Source organism: Leptonychotes weddellii, chromosome 9 (assembly GCF_054177405.1).
Source record: "Leptonychotes weddellii isolate Sample4059 chromosome 9, ASM5417740v2, whole genome shotgun sequence".
NCBI lineage: Eukaryota > Metazoa > Chordata > Mammalia > Carnivora > Phocidae > Leptonychotes > Leptonychotes weddellii.
Window position 1 is genome coordinate 47,582,467 of NC_138377.1, and position 20,861 is coordinate 47,603,327.

A 20,861-nucleotide genomic window follows, 5' to 3' on the forward strand; every position below is an offset into this window, starting at 1 on the left:
GAGAGCCAATTAAAGGTTGAGAAGAGAATATGAGGTGAAAAAATAGACAATGAGTCAGCCTTTGTGAGGACTTGGCTAAAAAAGGGGAATAAAAGAAATGTGAAGATGTGCAGTTTAGGGAGGTTTTTTTAAAAATAGGGGATATTATAGCACATTTTAATGTTGATGAATATGGTGTAAAAGAAGTAAAACTGAGGATATGGAGGATGGGGATGGAGAGAGATACTGAGGAGCAAGGCAGGTAATGGGACAGTATATGCTCCAGGAGGGCGGGGCTGGGAGGCTGTTGAGCTATGCTAGTAACAGATAAGTATTTCCAGGATTGTTATAGGATGTATTTCACAGAGAAACACTTGGAGGAATGGTGAGATTTGTATTCTAGTACCAAAAGGTTTATGTAACCCCTAATAAAGCTAAACTCTGTCATTATGGTATATAAATTATAACTGGTTGTAATACAGTGCTATTAGGACCAGAGTTCAGTTACATTAATAAGTTGAAAAAAACTCAGACTAAGAACTATAATAATCATTTCTATGACTATTTTAATAGGGAATGTTTCAAAGTTTTTAATAAAAAATATTCAGAAAACTTCTGGAACTCAGCTTAGTTTTAAGTTAAGGTTGATGAACTTACCAATCCTTGTCAGCTAAAAGCCTAAGGGCTTCTGTCAGTGCTATTTCTGGTTTGGAAAATGGCCGTAGTTCTGATGTATCCATTATTTCAGGACTGTGAGTGACAGAAGACATCCTTTCTTTATATTGTGGAATGCCTCCAGATGCTTCACCTAAAACAAAAAAACCAGATTAAATAAAGCATCAGAGAACTCTGATAAAAATGATATTCTGAATACAGATTCTATGAATATTTCTTATGGAAACAAGTATTATCAGTTTAGTCTTTAATAAAATTGTAATACTCGGGACAACAAAGCTATTTAAAACTTTACTTCTTACATACAAAATTATTTAATTATATCAAATATAAATATATAGGTGGTTTTTCCAGTCATGAGTCCTATAATAAAGTCTAGTTTTAAGAGCTAAAAATCAGTCAGAAATATTATGATCCCATTTTATAAAAACATGTGGATATATACCCGTTTTACTATACAAATGACAACTGAAAATGAAGCTACATAGCATCTGTGTAAAGAATTCTTCTTTTCTTTTTTAAGATTTTATTTCTTCTAGAGAGAGCGAGCGCATGAGCACATGCGCAGGAGGAGGAGCAGCGGGAGAGACAAGCAAACTCCATGTTCAGTGTGGAGCGTGCTGTGGGGCTGGATCTCAGGAACCAGAGATCATGACCTGAGCTGAAACCAAGAGTCAGATTCTTAACCGACTGAGCCACCCAGGAATCCCTGTGTAAAGAATTCTAGCCGAATTCCAAAAATACCAATTTTTTGCTACCCGCTTAGAATTAATGGTCTATTGCAAATCCTAAGACCATGTGTGGTAATAAAAGCAGTATTTTTTCCATAATCAAAAATTTACCAACCATTTTCCAGATGTAAGGCATTGCCCTGGACATTAGAGAAACAAATCATTATCATTTAGTGTTCAGGGTAATGCCCTAGGGGCACTGAACAATGCAAGATACCTATAGTGGAGGTATTAGAAAGGAAAAGATCAAAAAGATCAAATAAAATGTGTGTTGGCATTTTTTAAAAAGATTTTATTTATGTATGTATTTATTTGAGAGAGAGAGTGGGCATGTGTGCAAGCGGGGGGGTGGGGTGGCAGGGGGAAAGGGAGAGGGAAAGAATCTCAAGTTCAGCACAGAGCCCCATGCAGGGCTTGACCCCACGACCCTGAGATCATGACCTGAGCCAAAATCAAGAGTAGGACACTTAACCGACTAAGCCAACCAGGTGCCCCTGCATTGGCTTTTGTAAATGAATAAAGATTTATTATTTTTCCATGTTAAGAGATATTTTTTTAAAGATTATTTATTTATTATTTGAGGAAAGAGAGAGAGCGCAGAGGGAGAGTGAAAGGGAGAAGCAGACTCCCCACTGAGCAGAGAGCCTGACATAAGGCTTGATCCCAGGACCCTGAGATCATGACCTGAGCTGAAGGCAGACACTTAACTGACTGAGCCACCCAGGCACCCAAGAGATATTTTTAAAAAGGTAATATTAAACACTACAAAATGACTATCATAAACATACTTATCAATTTGTACTATTTGCTACTATCTATACTTCTTTCCCTATTTTTACCAGTAGCAGCCAGTATTCTTACAGCTTAGGTAAGAAGTATTGTGGGTTTTTCTCCCCCTAGATTTTATGATATTAATAGTGAAATTATTTGAGAATGTTAGCAAATAGGGTTAAACTTCACAAATGCCTATATTTAACTGGTTCTTAGGGACATGTTTAACCAGTAATTTTACAGGTTAACATCTGTCATCAGTCATACTCAGCAATTATTAGTTTTGAGAATACAGCATTTTAAAAAGTTTTCTAAGCTTCTTGCATTATAAAAGAAATGCAAACTAGGAACAATCTAACAGTCATCTACTTCAAATCTCTTTTACTTTTATCTTTGAGAGATGTTAAGTATGGTGTCCAAGATCACATTTATATATTTATTTTTTCTGTACTTCTGGGTTTTTTGTTGATACCCTAGACTTCAGACCCAACATAAATTTTAAAATGTTTATGATAGTTGTTTATTTTTTAGTAACATTAAAGAATAAACAAAAATAATAAGCAATAATTCTTAATGTTTATTACAGTTCATGAGATTTTTCTACTTCAATCTCTGATTTTTCTAAGTTGCTACTATACCTAAGACCTATTTAATACTTTTATTTATTTTTTATTTATTTTTAACTTTTTTAAATAAGCGAGTATGACACTGGTGAACTTTTATTTTTTTTTCATTTGTTCATTTATTTTTTTTAACTTTTTAAAATATTTTCTTTTTATTTTTTTTCCCGCATTTGAAACTTTATGTGGAATATTAAACGTTCCCAAGATGTGTAAAATTTTTTTTGAATATCAAGCAGTTTGTTTTTATATTTTATTTTTAATTTTATTATTTTTTAATTATTATTTTTATTATGTTCTATTAGCCAGCATATAGTACATCATTAGTTTTTGATGTAGTGATCAACAATTCATCAGTTGCATATAACACCTAGTGCTCATCACCACACGTGCCCTCCTTAATCCCCACTTGGTTACTCCATCCCCCACCCTCCTCCCTTCTATAACCCTCAGTTTGGTTCCAGAGTCTAGAGTCTCTCATGCTTTGTCTCCCTCTCTGATTTCTTACCATTCAGTTTTCCCTCCCTTGCCCTATGGTCCTCCATGCTATTCCTTATGTTCCACATATGAGTGAAACCATATGATAATTGTCTTTCTCCTCTTATTTCACTTAGCATGATGCCCCTCAAGTTCCATCCATGTCGATGCAAATAGTGGCTATTCATCCTTTCTGATGGCTGAGAAATATTCGATTGTATATATGAACCACATCTTCTTTATCCATTCATCTGTTGAAGGGCATCTTGGCTCCTTCCAGTTTGGCTGTCGTGGACATTGCTGCTCTGAACATTGGGGTGCATGTGGCCCTTCTTTTCCCCAGGTCTGTATCTTTGGGGTAAATACCCAGTAGTGCAATTGCTGGGTCATAGGGTAGCTCTATTTTTAATGTCTTGATGAACCTCCATACTGTTTTCCAGAGTGGCTGTACCAGCTTACGTTCCTACCAACAGTGTAAGACGGTTCCCCTTTCTCCACATCCTCATCAACACTTGTTGTTTCCTGTCTTATTAATTTTTGCCATTCTAACTGGTGTAAGGTGGTATCTCATTGTGGTTTTGATTTGTATTTCCCTGATGCTGAGTGATGTTGAACATTTTTTCATGTGTCTGTTAGCCATTTGTATGTCTTCTTTGGAAAAATATCTGTTCATGTCTTCTGCCCATTTATTGACTGGATTATTTGTTTTTTTGTGTTGAGTGTGAGTTGTTTATAGATCTTGGATACCAATCTTTTATCTGTAAAGTCATTTGCAAATATCTTCTCCCATTCTGTGGGCTACCTCTTAGTTTTGTTGACTGTTTCCTTTGCTGTGCAAAAGGTTTTTATCTTGATTAAGTCCCAAAAGTTCATTTTTGCTTTTGTTTCCCTTGCCTTTAGAGACATATCTTGAAAGAGGTCGCTGTGGCCAATGTCGGAACAGGTTCCTGCCTATGTTCTCCTCTAGGATTTTGATGGATTCCTGTCTCACATGAGGTCTTTCATCCATTTTGAGTTTATCTTTGTGTATGGTGTAAGAGAATGGTCCAATTTCATTCTTCTGCATGTGGCTGTCCAATTTTTCCAGCACCATTTATTGAAGAGACTGTCTTTTTTCCATTGGATATTCTTTCCTGATTTGTTGAAGATTAGTTGACAATAGAGTTGAGGGTCCATTTCTGGGATCTCTATTCTGTTCCACTGATCTATGTATCTGTTTCTGTTCCAATACCATGCTGTCTTGATGATCACAGCTTTGTAATAGAGCTTGAAGTCAGGCACTGTGATGCCCCCAGCTTTGGTTTTCTTTTTCAACGATCCCCTGGCAATCTGGGGGCTTTTCTGGTTCCATACAAATTTTAGGATTCTTTGTTCCAGCTCTGTGAAAAATATCGATGGTATTTTAATAGGGATTGCACTGAAAGTGTAGATTGGTCTGGGCAGCATAGACATTTTCACGTTTATTCTTCCAATCCATGAGCATGGAATGTTTTTCCATCTCTTTGTGTTTTCCTCCATTTCTTTCATAAGTGTTCTGTAGTTTCTAGAGTATAAATCCTTTACCTCTTTCGTTAGGTTTATTCCCAGGTATTTTATGGTTTTTGGTGCTATTGTAGATGGAATCAATTCCTTAATTTCTCTTTCTTCAGTTACAATGTTAGTGTATAGAAATGCAACTGATTTCTGTGCATTGATTTTGTATCCTGCCACATTGCTGAATTGCTGTATGAGTTCTAGCAATTTTGGGGTGGAGTCTTTTGGGTTTTCCACATAGATTATCATGTCATTTGTAAAGAGAGAGAATTTGACTTCTTCTTTGCCAGATTGAATGCCTTTTATTTCTTTTTGTTGTCTGTTACTGAGACAAGGACTTCTAGTACTATGTTGAACACAAGTGGTGAGAGTGGGCATTCCTGTCATGTTCCTGACCTTAAGGTAAAAGCTTTCAGTTTTTCCCCATTGAGAATGATGTTCGCTGTGGGATTTTCATAGATGGCTTTTATGATATTGAGGTATGTTCCCTCTATCCCTATATTCTGAAGAGTTTTTTTTTTTTTAAAGATTTTATTTATTTGAGAGAGAGAGAATGAGAGAGAGCACATGAAAGGGGGGAGGGTCAGAGGGAGAAGCAGACTCCCTGCCGAGCTGGGAGCCCGATGTGGGACTCGATCCAGGGACTCCAGGATCATGACCTGAGCCGAAGGCAGTCGCTTAACCAACTGAGCCACCCAGGCGCCCTATTCTGAAGAGTTTTAATCAGGAAAGGATGCTGTATTTTGTCAAGTGATTTTTCTGGGACTATTGAGGATTATACGGTTCTTGTCCTTTCTTTTATTTATGTAGTGTATCACATTGATTTGCCAATGTTGAACCACCCTTGTATCCCAGGAATAAACCCCACCTGGTCATGTGGATAATCCTCTTAACGTACTGTTGGATCCTATTGGCTAGGATCTTGTTGAGTATTTTGGCATCCATGCTCATCAGGGATATTGGTCTGTAATTCTTCTTTTTGGTGGGGTCTTTGTCTGGTTTTGGGATCAGGGTAACGCTGGCCTCATAGAACGAGTTTGGAACTTTTCCTTCCATTTCTATTTTTTTGGAACTGCTTCAGTAGAATAGGTATGATTTCTTCTTTATATGTTTGGTAGAATTCCTCTGGGAAGCCATCTGGCCCCAGACTCTTGTTTTTTGGGGAGGTTTTTGATTACTGCTTCAATTTCATTACTGGTTATTGGTCTATTCAGATTGTCTCTTTCTTCCTGTTTCAGTCTTGGTAGTTTATAAGTTTCCAGGAAGGCATCCATTTCTTCCAGGTTCCTTAATTTGTTGGCATATAGTTGCTGGTAATAATTTCTAGTAATTGTTCTATTTCCTCAGTGTTAGTCATGATCTCTTCCCTTCCATTCATGATTTTATTGATCTGGGTCCTTTCCCTTTTCTTTTGGATAAGTCTGGCCAGAGGTTTATCGATCTTATTAATTCTTTCAAAGAACCAGCTTCTAGTTTCATTGATCTGTTCTACTGTTCTTTTGGTTTCTATTTCATTGACTTCTGCTCTAACCTTTATTACTTCTCTTCTGCTTGGTTTAGGTTTTATTTGCTGTTCTTTCTCCAACTCCTTTAGGTGTAAGGTTGGCTTGTGCATTTGGGATTTTTCTACTTGTTTGAGAGCGGCTTGGATGGCTATGTATTTCCCCCTTAGGACAGACTTTGCAGTATCCCATAGGTTTTGGACCGATGTGTTTTCATTTTCATTTGTGTCCACGAAGTTTTAAAATTCTTAATTTCCTGGTTGACCCAATCATTATTTAGCAGTATGCTCTTTAACTTCCAAGTGTTTGAATTCCTTCCAATTTTTTTCTTGTGATTGAGTTCCAGTTTCAAAGCACTGTGGTCTGATAACATGCAGGGAATAATCTCAGTCTTTTGATATGGGTTGAGACCTGATTTGTGATGCAGTATGTGGTCTATTCTGGAAAATGTTCCATGTGCACTTGAGAAGAATGAGTATTCTGTTGTTTTAGGGTGGAATGTTCTATATATATCTATGAAGTCCATCTGGTCCAATGTGTCATTCAAAGCTCATTTCTTTGTTTATCTTCTGCTTAGATGATCTGTCCATTGCTGAGAGTGGAGTGTTAAGGTCTCCTACTATTAATGTATTATTATCAATACGATTCTTTATTTTGGTTAATAGTTGGTTTATGTAGTTGGCTGCTCCCATGTTAGGGATATAGATATTTACAATTGTTAGATTTTCTTGTTGGATAGACCCTTTAAGTATGATACAGCATCCCTCTACATCTCTTACTACAGTTTTTGGTTTAAAATCTCGTTTGTCTGATATGAGAATTGTTACCCCAGCTTTCCTTTGAGGTCCATTGGCATGATAAATGGTTCTCCATCCCCTCACTTTCAATCTGGAGGTGTCTTTAGGTCCAAAATGAGTCTCTTGTAGACAGCATGTGGATGGGTCCTGTCTTTTTATCCAATCTGAAACCCTATGCCTTTTCATGGGAGCACTGAGGTCATTCACACTGAGAGTAACTATTGAAAGATATGAATTTAATGCCATCATATTGCCCATAAAGTCTCTGTTTGTATAGATTGTCTCTGTAAGTTTCTGGTCTATATTACTCTTGGGGTCTTTCTTCTTTTATAGAATTCCCCTTAATTATTTCTTGCAGGGCTGGCTTGGTAGTCACATATTCTTTCCCTTTCTGCCAGTCCTGGAAGCTCTTTATCTTTCCATCTGTTCTGAATGACAGCCTTGCTGGATAAAGTATTCTTGGCTGAATGTTCTTCTCATTTAGTACCCTGAAAATGTCTTGCCAGACCTTTCTGGCTTGCCAGGTCTCTGTGGATAGGTCTGATGTTATTCTGATTTCCCTACCTCTGTACGTAAGAAATCTCTTCCCCCTAGCTGCTCTCAGGATAGCTTCTTTGGCTCTAAGATTTGCAAGTTTCACTAGTATATGCCAGAGTGTTGGTCTATTTTTATTGATCTTGGGAGGGGTCCTCTCTGCCTCTTGGACACGAATGCTGGTTTCCTTTCCCAGATTAGGGAAGTTCTCAGCTGTGATATGCTCAAATATACCTTCTAGTCCTCCCTCTCTCTCCACCCCCTCAGGAATCCCAATAATTCTGACATTGGAACGTTTCATGGTGTCATTGATCTAAGTCTGTTCTCATGGGCTTCTAGATGCCTATCCCTATCCTCCTCAGCTTCCTTCCTTTCTATCAGCTTATCTTCTAGATCATTAATTCATTCTTCTGCCTCATATACCCTGGCTGTTAGAGTTTCCAGTTTAGACTGCATTGCATTCAAAGCATTTTTAAGTTCAGCCTGATTAGATCTCATTTCTGCCCTTAGAGAGTCTATATTGTTGCTAATGCTTTTCTCAAGCCTAGCTATTGATTTCATAAGTGCTACCCTGAAGTCTTTCTCTGACATCTTGCTTATATCCATATCCATTAGATCTGTGGCAGAGGATATTGTCTCTGGTTCTTTCCTTTGTTGGGAGTTCCTCCTCCTAGTCATTCTGTTGAGGAATGGGTGAGGGAATGTACCGAGTCCAAAATATCAACCACAACCCAAGCAAAATGTATCTACGAAAAAATCCAAAGTGGTTGAAAGCTACTACAGATACTCCATCAAAGCCAAGATGATCCAAAACATTAAAAAAGAAAGAAAAAAGGAAAAAAAAAAAAGGAGGGGGGAGGGCAGGGAGAGAGATTATAATCTCTCAGAGTGGACACAGAGGGTGTTCTGCTTGTTCATGCTTGATTTTTGGTCTCTGTGTTAGAAGAAACTATATCCCAAAATTGCAAAGAAATCAGAACTTACATATATATAGCAAGATAAAATTGAAGAGAGTGAAAAACAGGCTATAATGGGGTATAAATCTATAAAACATATATGTGAAAAAGAAAATAAAAGTTAAGAAACGACTTAAAAACATAGGCTGGGAAATACAAATATATTTGTAACGGGAGCAGGGTTAAAAAAAAAAATAAGAAAAGAAACTAACAAAGAAATTTAAGATTTTAGCCCTAAGTATCAGCGAGTCGTGGTGGAACACCTTGAGCTCCCAAATTATTTTCTCCTGGCACTGGAGTTTTAGAGTCCTATGGGAAATAAGCTTAAACTTATTCCCCTGTTTTTCCAGTCTGTCTTCTGGGAGAGGGGCCTGTTGCCCTGCTGCTCGGCTTCTCAGGCCTCTTTGCCTGGGTGGAGTTGCCTCACCCCTTGTCAGGGAGATGGGCTTAATGTGAGCTGGCTGGCTAAGCCACTTTTGTTCCTTGGCATCTTTCCACTTCTCTTTAGAGTGACAGAGCAAACATGGCTTTGCAGGAATCTCTGGCCTAGAGCAGTAATGTCACAGTCCACCCCACTCAACAGATCCTCCAGGTCAATCTGTCTCCCTCTCTGCACACACCAAACTCCACAGACTTGTGCATCTTCTGGGGGAGGGGCCTGTTGCATTGATTCTCAAAGGTCTTCTCCATGCGGAATTGCTCCATCCTTGCTTGGGGCCAGGCTACGCAATCTGCTCTGGTTTGCTCTATGTGGCTTTTGTTCCCTGAAGGCTTTCTGCACAGCTTTTGAGGATGAGAATGAAAATGGTGGCCTCCCAATCTCCAGCCCTGGAGCCAAAAGCTCGGGGCCCCACTCCTCTGTGAGTCCTCAGAGAAAAGCAGTCAATCACTCGTCTCCCAGCTCTCTAGCCGCACTCCGTGCTCACCCAACCTGTGACCAAGTGTTTCTATGTAAGGCACACGGCCGCATTTGGAGTCTCCAAACCCAGCAGACTCTTGGGGCACGCTCTCACGCCACTCCTCCCGGGGAAAAAAGAGGGCTCTCCCTGGTTCTGCTGCTTGTTGGGCCCCTGCTCAAAGAGCAGTGGCCCAACTGTGCCTCAAATCACAGTTTATGGAAACCCCGAGCTGAAAGCCCACTCCTGGGCTCACTGATTACAGTTGGCTTACCTGCTCCGATACATGGGAGCTCTGCCACACTCAGGCAGCCCTGGTCTTCCTGTGACCCCGAGGATCCTGAGACCACACTGTCCCAGCGAGGGTTCCACCTCCCACTTAGGGGCCTGAGTCCTATTTAATATTTTTAAAAACAGCACAGGAAACTGGAAGCCACTCTTGGCCAGGTATAGAACCTAGTAAGTACTGAATGGCAGGCTGAATAAGTGATAAATACAATGATTTTTTAAAATCATGATCTAATATAAACCAACTTCACAGTCTCATTTAACCCCAGCTATAAAATGGGCACTCCTTAGTGAAACAGGAATATTTGCAGGGAGCATGGAGGAGACCTTTGAGATAATTTGGATATTTATAGGGGCAGAAAACTGAGGCCTATTTGCAGGTCAGAAAGTTAATTAAAAGGCAGGCCTGATAATTATGAAGCCAGGTCTGTCTACTGACTCCTACTAGCTTAGTGCTCTTTTCATCACAAATGCACTGAACCATATGTGGTCTCTTGAGCTTAACCAGCATTTGTGACATTATTCTTTACATTTAAACAAGTTACTTACCTGAATCTGAAAACACTAAAGATGGTGGTGACCTTTTTAAACAGGTCCCTCCTTTCAATTGAGGGCTGAAGGCAATATTTTCTAAAGGGGAACTCTCATTTTTTGATATTCCCACCTCATCTCCAAAAATATTTAAGTCTAGAAGGGAGAAAAACAATCAACTTCCTTCTTTATGAGAAATAATTAATATTTATTATAAAAAAGCTACTGGGTCTTGCAAATTTCGATGTTATGGTTCAACATATTCCATTATTAGCCCTCAGTTAAACCACAGGTACACTAGCTTTAGAATAGTATCAGTTAAATAACACACCAAAAGTTAAATTCCACCTACTTTCAGATGTCATCTTCTCAGTTCCTGTATGTTTCATTCGCTCCCAGGAATTCTGTTCCTTCTTTTCACAATCTTTAATGTCAAAAAGTTCTTTTTCCTCTTTTCTCTTTTGTCTCATCTTGTCATAAGTAGATTTTGAAATAGAAACTTTAATCTGAATGAAAAAGTGGAAAATATCTGAAAGTATTCAGGGAGTTTGATATTTAAAATAACTATCTTCATTTCAGACAACTGTATATAGACATTAAGTGTCTACATATAAAAAAATAAACTACATTTTTTAGTACTTATTTCAGGAATTCTAAAATTGACTAGAATTACATGGTGCTAATATCATAACTAAATTTGTGCCTAAGGATACCAGTCTCTTACTCCTTGAGTGTCCTAGAAAATTGCTGAATATGTAAACACACACACACACACACATATATATATATATAAAGTACATGTATAGTATAAAGTACACTAGATACTTTATACCAGAATGAGAATATATTTGCTGGAAAGAAGAATAACCCATTATTTAAATGATTAAGGAGCAGAAATTTCAATTATCCTGAGATTTTAAAAATTTTAATCAAAACACCTTCACCATCCCAAATCCGATGAACACAACACAATGATGTGATATAGGCTTGAGTTTATCCTAATAATCAGCAAATAATCTTACATCCTTTTCATTCTCAACATCAACATATGATGGAATATTTTGCTGGACCGCTCTTCCATAAATTCCTGATGGTGGTTCAATGCTTTGTTTAATTGAAAATGTATCTCCATTTTCCACAGAAGATATCACTGACTGGCTGCAGGCTGCTGGTGCTGAATTTGGACTTCCAAATACACCTGAAATTAACCCACCATCAAATTGCAGTTAAGTATTTACGTGATGTCACTCTAATAAAGTTAAAGACAAGCTCTTGACTTTAAGAAATAAACAATATAGTTCATAAGAAGAACATGTTAAATAATAATAAATATAAAAATAAATACCCTAACAGGACAATCATATAGGAGGTATCACCAGACGTTTCACAATATTAAATGAGAACTGCATATTGTAATAATGAGTTTAAATGAAGGAAAGGTTGGTATGAGCTGGGTGTTTAAGATGATTTCAAGATGCAAGGATTTGAGCTGAGATTGGAAGACACAATGAATTTGGACAGATAAGTGAAGAAGGAGGGGAGGGCATCCTATAAGATGGTAATGCTTAGAAGCAGAGCTGAACAAGTATAAAGTGTGTATGTGAAATGAATAACTCAGTTTGGTTGGGCACAAGGCAAACGGGAATAACAGAAACTAAGTTTGCAAGGGTAGGCTGGAGCCAATCTGAGAAGGGCCTCAGATTAACTTAATTGGACTCTACCAAGCAAACAATTAGGAAAGCTTTCCAAGCATTTCATCCTATTTCACTATATTTACCAAAAAGAAGATGTGCACCTTCAATGTCTATCATCACATTCTACTTTTTCGATTAAAAAAGAAACTAATTGAGATGGGTTAATTAACTTGATGGGAGAAGCCTTTCACAATGTATATGGATATCAAATAATCACTTTAATACCTTACAATTTTATTTGTCAATTACACCTCAATAAAGTTGAAAAGAAAAAAGAGCTTTAAAGAATATTTGCAAATATATTGTTCAAAGGTCCTCTAGTCCCCCAAAATATATATAACAGGTGTTAATTCTGATTTGTCTAGACTCTGTATGGAAAATAATGAAATTATATTAAATACTAAGCTGATAAATTATAAATAAGGACTATTATTTGAACTATGATAAAACTATCTTAGCTATCCTAAAAGTGTCTTAGAAGTATCTAAGCTGCAGCTGTTACATAATACATCTCTCTGAAAATTACTGACATGAATTTACTTAGTTTTGTTAGAAGACAGAAATGTAAAATTAAGTACTCACTTCTAATTCTTTCAATTTAATAATTTTTTAAAAAGAAAGTTCTAATAAAAAAGTTCTAATCAACACTTGAATCACACTCTTCTCTGTTCTTTAATGATATCCTTTGCTTACATGTGGAGAACACATACAATTAACAAGCTAAATAACTTGGAAATACCTTTTCCAACAACAACCACTGAGTCTTCTGGTAAGGTATTTGTGGATGTGAAGTCAAAACTGGGAATTTGCTGTAAATTTGATGATGACCCTATAAATGCTAAAGAAACAAACAAACAAAAAACACCTCACATTTTAATATTGTTTTTATATAGTATTTTAGGATATTGTAACATGGTCCTTTAAAACAGAAATTTTACTTCATACATTGATTTTATAATTTATTTATTCACACTTATTTATTAATTCAATAAATTTTGAAATTAGAATACCTCATCTGGACTAGGAAGTAGAGAGAAAAGAAACCTTCCTTCACCTAAGGAGTTTATACATGTCAGAGTTAAGATTGGGAAAGATATACAAGAAAATAAGCACAGCATGATAATTGAGCAACAAAAGGGTAACCATGAAGGAAAGCCTCTGACTCCTGAAAACAGACCAAGTCAATCTCACAGCAATCTGAAACTTTCTAGGTTAACTTTCACCTCAGTTTGTGATTATTTAATTATTCTCTTACTCCTAGACTATAAACTCTATGGAGATAGGACCCATGTCTGGTTTTGATTATCATTCTTTTCCAGAGCCTCTTAGTAGGGCAGATAGTAGGTATTCAATAAATATATGTTAGACGAATGTTACAAGGCAAAGAAAAATGGAAAGCAAAATATAATTAATTTGGGGTCAACGAATAGAAACCTCAAGTAAACTCAAAATATGTTAAGTGACAAAGGAAAGCAAATCTCAGTAAATGGAACAATTTGTTCAACATCCGTCCATAAACATAAAGTGTATACATAGTCTGTCAAGAGATAACTGAATAATTAGACAAATCTGAGGAAATACATAAAGAACATGTTATCTTTAAGTAGTTTAACTTCATTTATCAGAGAAGCTGATCATTTTTAATGTTACTTTTACTTTTTACACTATATTTTCTTGTAAACAAAATACTGAAAGAAATATTGCTCATTGAGTCTCAATTGTAAAATATAAAGAAAAAATAAGCTTAAAAGACTCTTAACACGTAAGCTACTCTTATATAACCTTTTTGTTACTTCTGTCTCATTCATCCAAATAGTGAAAGAAAATACTAACTCATAAAAGCTAGTTTGCTAAAACTCTAAGCATCCATCACTAATCACTTTCTCAAGTCATTAATTGGGGCTCTACATTAGTATGCTATAAAATGGGTAGGTTCAAAGGAACAATCAGCAGAAAAGTGGAATGGGAAGAAGTGGTTCTGAAAGCTAATCCTAAAACCATCTGAAGTTTCTTGCAAAATGAATCCATTCACATATGCCACCTATTGCCAATATTTCTTTTGGAAGTTGTTTTATTCTCTTCAGCACTGTACTCAAAATTCATTTTAATCTGATTATTTGAGGATGCAATGTTTGATTGACTGTATCCAAGGCTACACTGTTAGTCTGGGTTGGCTCATCACCACTCCATTCATTTAACATGTGGCATCGGACGCCATTACATGCAAAGCCTAACAGGAATATAAAGATGACAATATCTTTACTTTTAAATAATTTATAATACTTCAGGCCAGTTAAGTGGGGAAAACTTTCTAAAGAAATGGATTTTAAGCCAGTATTCAAAAAGCAGACATGATGTGAACACATTAGGATCAGAAACAGACATCTAGGACAACTGTACATGCCAACTAAGAAAACTTCTAGTACTAAGAATGCCAGAGCATGGGGGAATGAAAAGAGAAGTAAGAGATAATGCAATAAGTTCAGCTGAGGAAGATTATTAAGGGTCTTAAAAATTTTGCTGCAGAGCACAAAATTTATTCTGTGGGAAATAGGGAACCACTCAAGGTTTTGAGTATGGAAGAGATGGTAACTATACTTCAAAAAGATAATTCTGGAAGGGTAAGCAGCCTGGAGTAAAAATGGATAAAATAAGAAGCAAGATGTCTTATTCAGAAGGCTATTGCAATTATCCAGGGAAGAGGTAATGAAGGCCTAGATTAAACAGAACTGGTAAGATGGTCACTGCCTGAACTTGGAGGGTAAAGAGAAGTAGACAAAGATGACTCTAAAGTTTTAAGTCCCCATAACTGGAAAAATGGTAATGCTACTAATAAAAATGAAAACAAAGTGAGAAGAACAGGTCTGGAAAGGAGGGTAAGTTTGGTTTTTGAACATGTCTATTCTCGTTGACCAGACAGATACAGTAGGTGTTTGGTTTAGAGTTGGAAGTGTGTGTGAGAAGTAATTTTCTGGAGTAGAAATAACTGCTACTCAAAAGATATAAATATTTCTATGATTCTGCTGTCCAAAAAGGGTGCCACTAGTAGTGAATGAATATATTCAGCAATTATTTCAAAGCAATTTAAAAAAAAGAAAATTAAAAAATTATATGTTAGTGTATGAGTTACTTTTAGGAAGAAAAGTATTTTTGTATTGATTATCTTTACATGAGAAATAAAATATGTAAGTATATAGGAAAAAAACCCTGTCATTCTCTTTTGTAAAAACAATGAGAGAGAAGAAACCTTCCACGGGGCACCTGGGTGACTCAGTCATTAAGCGTCTGCCTTCGGCTCAGGTCATGATCCCAGGGTCCTGGGATCAAACCCCGCATCGGGCTCCCTGCTCGGCGGGAAGCCTGCTTCTCCCTCTCCCACTCCCCCTGCTTGTGTTCCCTCTCTCACTGTGTCTCTCTCTGTCAAATAAATAAATAAAATCTTAAAAAAAAAACAAAACAAAAACCTTCCACAAAGAACAGATATTGAATTACATCATGGATGAAATTTTTTAAAAATTTACAAAAAAAAGAAAAAACATTCCAAGCAACTTCCCTTTATTTCCACAAAAAAATACACATGTCCTAAAATGCCTGACTGCCTACACACACACACGACTTCAGATGATCAGAAATAACAGAAGTTGACCTATTACAATCATGGTTGCTACAAATAAAAAATGACAGCTCCTTACAGTTACTAGTAGAGTAAATATTTAAATACAGTTATTCTAATTATTATATTTAAATATTTATATACATTAAAATAACTTCCTCTTTATCCTAAAGGAAATTTTTAAAAATGTAGCTATAATAGGTTCTCTGAAAAAATGAACAGAGCAGTCACAGAGGAGCTACTTGCTACACTAAATTTAAAGAAAAAAAAAGGATGTAAATTATTAATATGGTTAGTGATAACAAAGAAGCCTTCCCAGGTTCTACCACAGGAAACCTATATTCCTGTTTCCACAGTTTTATTCCATGGTTACAACCTAAGTAGGCATCTGGGATTTATTTATTCACATGATTTCTCTACCCCATTTTAGTGGTAAAATGTCTTGTAACACATGTGTGTGTGTGTGTGTGTGTAATCTTGGCGGAGGGAGACATCACCAGAGATTCCTTAGTTTTTTTTTTGTTTTTTTTTTGAAGACTTTATTTATTTATTTGAGAGAGAGAATGAGACAGAGAGAGAGAGCATGAGAGGGGGGAGGATCAGAGGGAGAAGCAGACTCCCTGCTCAGCAGGGAGTCCGATGCGGGACTCGATCCCGGGACTCCAGGATCATGACCTGAGCCAAAGGCAGTTGCTTAACCAACTGAGCCACCCAGGGGCCCCAAGATTCCTTAGTTTTAACCTCTTGGGTAGTTGCTTCCCTGCTTTGGTTTCTCAGGTAAGCCCATTAACCAATACATGAACCTGCATGTTCTCTTATTTGGCAGAATTACTGAAGCAATTAAGACATCAGCAGAGGGGTAAGAAAAATCTCAAAACTGAGAAATCTCAGGTTATTGGAATGCTTAGGGAGAATTCTGACGCACTTAATTTAAGATTTAGAGACATTCAATCTTAAAAATTAACTTGTGAAATTTACTAACCTTTTGTATGTTTATAATGTCTTGGGTGTTCCTTATTTTGTATTTTGAAAACACTAGGTGAAATGTCATGGAACCTATCATCTTCAAAATCACCACATCCAAACCCACAGTTCATACGTTGACCAATTATGCTTACATTGGATGTTGTAATCCCTGTAAAATAAAATACATAAAAATATTTATTTGAATGATTCAGGTAATATTATAGATAGGTACATATCTCCCCCTCTCAATCTATCTTGCTTTCTAGACTTTTAAAAAGGTCAGTGACATAATATTAGAAATTATAACATTATAGTAATTCAAAGTTTTATCATATTTTAAATTTTGTTATACTTTTTACTAGCAGTTAAGAACATTTATTATAAACTATATCTGAAACATTTTATAAAACAGGCTTTAAAATTACAATGAAATACAAAATTCAATGTTTGGAAGAGATAACCAAGTATATATATATATACATATTTAAAATATGACAGGCATTTAATGTTTAAATGACATATAAACCTTTATAGCAGAAAGAAAAATTTTTAAATCTAGAATTTTTAAACTGTATCCTGAGAGATATTTTCCATTTCTCTCTTCTCTCCCACTCTTGTGTAATGGATCTATACTGGTCTGGCTGGTGAAGCAGTACACCCCACAGTGACTAAGCTCAGAATCTGGAATCATGCTTCCTGGCTATAAATCATAGCATTGCCACTTAAGCCCCTGACAGAACCTGGGCAAGACAATCTTATTTGTAAAATGGAGGATAACAGAATTACCCCTTCCAGAATGGTTGTGAGGATTAAGAAAATACATGTAAAGGGCCTAGTTAAGTGCCTAACATACTGTAAATACCCAAATGTTATATTCCTAACTAAAAATAAAAGAAATCAGGGAACCTGGGTGGCTTAGTCAGTTAAGCATCCAACTCTTAATTTCGTCTCAGATCATGATCTCAGGGTTGTGAGATCAAGCCTCGGGTCAGGTTCCGCATTCAGTGGAGTGTTTGAGATTCTTTCTTTCCCTCCCCACCTGCCCCCCACCGATAAATAAATAAATCTTTAAAAAAAATCAAAACCCTAATGTGGCCCTCCTTTTAACAAATATCAAAAATTTTAATCTACATTTGAATGTTTCAACTGACCACCCTATACCAATACTTTGAAGCTATTAAAACCACAAAATATCTACTAAATGGAAAATCCTACACAATATATATTTAAGTCACCATCCACTTTCATATATATAGCTCCTTACAAATACCATTAAATAGTAATAACAAAATACAATTTGTTCTTAATATGACTGTGGGTTTTTTAATAAAAACAGGATTGTGAGAAGGGATGGCTAGTGGCAACTTGTCAACAGAGGACTGTAGAATAAAAGGCACTAAGTCAGTTCATAGAGAGTCAAAAAATATCTGGTGTTAATAGAGAACTTCTGGGAGTAACATGGATATCTGTCTACACTCTTCTTAGTTTTGATAGATAATTCATAAAGGTATCCTCATAAAGATACTGGCTTTGGGTGTAAATGCTTTCTGTTAATAACAGGTATTACTAATCTGATGCTACAGGAAACAAGTTTGCTATAACATAATTCAGGAAATTTACCTATGTAAATTATCTAGAGCACATTTACCTATGTGCTATAATAGGTAGTGGTGGATTACATGTGGAAATATTTATTGGACATTAGAACACAAAGACAAGTTGGATTTATAGTTTCTACATAATTATTTTTGGTTTTGTTTTCAGATAATCTTTACTCGGAGCATTATTCATTTTTACACTTTATCAGTTAAATGATAAACTTGTAGGAATCATTTGCTTACTAAAAACAAAACCTTATCCCACAAAAACAAAAAATGTAAACCCAAGTTTGTAAGATCCTAAACCATTAGCAACCTTACAGTTTGAGGGCATATTAAATTTAACCAAGAATATCTCACAATGAATTCAACAGTAGAGTTTCCAAAACTTGATCTTAGAAATGTGTATTTGTTAAAAATACAGATTTTTAACTCTGACGATCAATTCATTATTTGTGAGGTGAGGTCCCAGAATCTGTGTTACAAGCATCCCTGGTGATCCCTAGGACTAGGCAAATTTAAGAAACACTAAATATTAGACAAGTTTGGCAAACACTGAATACTGTATAATGAAGTATGTACTGTTTTAAGAACTTTTTCACTTTACTAAAACTTAAGTGACTTATGAGGTCAGGGGGAAACTCAAATCTAGGTTTTCTAAATCTATTCTTTTCTAACTCCAAACATATTCTTCCAGAAGAGGGCTCCACTTTTGTAAATAAGACACAGGCTACCAATAACTTCTATAAATAAAGTTATGAATAATTTACTATAATAATCAGCCTTAAAAAGAGATTAAAGAATAAGTTTATGTGTTATGTTTCTTTGTGTCTTTTCCTTTAAAGGAACAAAAGCCAAGTGTCCCCTGTGCATTAGGTGCTTATACTTAACTGTTCATTACCCCTTCTCAAGGTTTACATTACCAGATGAGGGAACTGAGTTTCAAAGCAGTTAAATCACTTGCCCAGCTCATGAATATGGTCAAATCGGGATTCCAGCTGGGGTCTTTCAGACTCCAAAGCACATATACATTGTCTTCCTGTGCCTAATAGATTAACTAACTCTTTGTGGAACACTAGCTTTGTGGAAGCCAATGTACCAGGCATGCATGGTTGAATTAGGCATTTGTGATAACGAAGGCACTAGGTAGATAATCAGGATCTGAGAATCTGAGAGTCCAGAGAAGTAAAATAATGGTAATACCACTATAAAGGTATCAGTGCAAAATATAATGATACCATGAAGGTAATAATCAATTTTGTTTGTGAATGGGGAAGGTTTTCAGAAAAAGCAACTGCACTGTTTTTACAGCTGAATGGGGTGTGGTGTAGATTCCAGATTTCACCCAGAAAAAATGGTACATGCAACTGCAAAAAGAGAAGAAGTGGTATTGAAAGTGGTCTGATTTAACTGGAACACAAAATTACAAAGAAGGAAGTGAAATATGAGGCGGGAGAGGTAGACAGGGACAGATCATAGAAGAATGCCCTAAATAAATTTAGGCTGGGCAATACAGTCAGACTTGCACTGTGGGGAACAAGAATGAGACTGAAGCTGGAGAGAAATCTTAGGAGGCTAAGTGGATAAGAAATGAGTAAAAGTGATAGTGGAGACTAAAAAGAGGAGATGAAATTAAGACATATTTAGGAATAAGAAATTTAAGTCTTAGTAGACAAATACATACATACATAGTTTTTAGAGAGGAAATTATAATGTAAGGTAGAGTACCCTTAAAGTTGTTAGGACTTTTATACTGAGATCTTGTGAAAATAAATGCCAATTTGTTATAATTCACTCATAATCTAATATACTGTTACCAATCATAAAGAAGAATCACATGCAGTTTCCATCCTTAAATAGATCAGAATCCAAATATTTCTCCAAAAGATTACTAATAACTAAATCTATTTTCTGAAAAGTGATGCTATACGTTAGAGACTTCCAGGTTAGTTCACAAAATTCTTAACAAGATACAAATGAACTTAAATACTAGCTAAGTGTTGTTTTTAAACCAAATTGTCTTTTGTGATACTTCAGTGGCTTCCAAACTGTGCTGCATATTAGAATCAACCTGAGGGCTTTCAAACCTCTGGTGGCCAGGTCACATTTCATATCAATTAAACCAAAATGTCCGGATGGAAGAGCCAGGCATAGGTACACCTATGGGCTTAAAGGGGGATCAATTATTTAGGTAAATAATTTTTCTTCCAAGAATAATACAATATTTATTCTTGCCAAAAAAAGGCCTTTTAAGGAGCTAAAAAGATGATTAGTCTTAATTGGTAACTACAAAAATTCTATATCTGAAATGCATTTTTTTACCATTTTTGGTATCATTTAAAAATCATACTTTCTATAAATCATATTTATAAAACAGTTATAAAATACCTGCACTGGGGCTTTGGTCAGCTATCTCAGAGATTTTATTCTTTGCAGAAGAAAGTCTCGTTGGACAAGATTTTGATCCAAATGTTGGAAATATGTCTGACCTACAATGAAACAAAGTAATTCCAATAAACATTTAAGATCTAAAGCTGTTCAACATTCTTAGATAGTAAGGCAGGAGCAAGTATGAAAACTATAGCTAAGAATATTTTTTTATTGGTATTCCTAGTTCACTTTTAGAACTTCCAACCATTTAACATATAGGTAATTCTTAAATTTTTCATGAGAGGATTACAAAAGGCAGGGAAGATTCTC

At 36.0% G+C, this 20,861-nt stretch overlaps 1 protein-coding gene across 3 annotated transcripts in view; it reads right to left on the minus strand.

Moving 5' to 3' along the window:
- The window catches only part of TOGARAM1 (TOG array regulator of axonemal microtubules 1), an 80,979-nt gene that overhangs the window by 24,777 nt on the left and 35,341 nt on the right, over positions 1-20,861 (minus strand). For 2 of the 3 annotated variants that reach the window (XM_031024573.2, XM_081830574.1), the window contains exons 7-13: positions 20,550-20,650; positions 16,580-16,732; positions 12,724-12,822; positions 11,313-11,488; positions 10,643-10,796; positions 10,309-10,446; positions 637-787 (exon numbers count right to left, since the gene is read on the minus strand). In XM_031024573.2, the coding sequence (XP_030880433.1) occupies positions 637-787; positions 10,309-10,446; positions 10,643-10,796; positions 11,313-11,488; positions 12,724-12,822; positions 16,580-16,732; positions 20,550-20,650 (972 nt within the window). The remainder of the gene's footprint in view (positions 1-636; positions 788-10,308; positions 10,447-10,642; positions 10,797-11,312; positions 11,489-12,723; positions 12,823-16,579; positions 16,733-20,549; positions 20,651-20,861) is intronic. The other variant, XM_031024598.2, reaches the window with a different exon arrangement.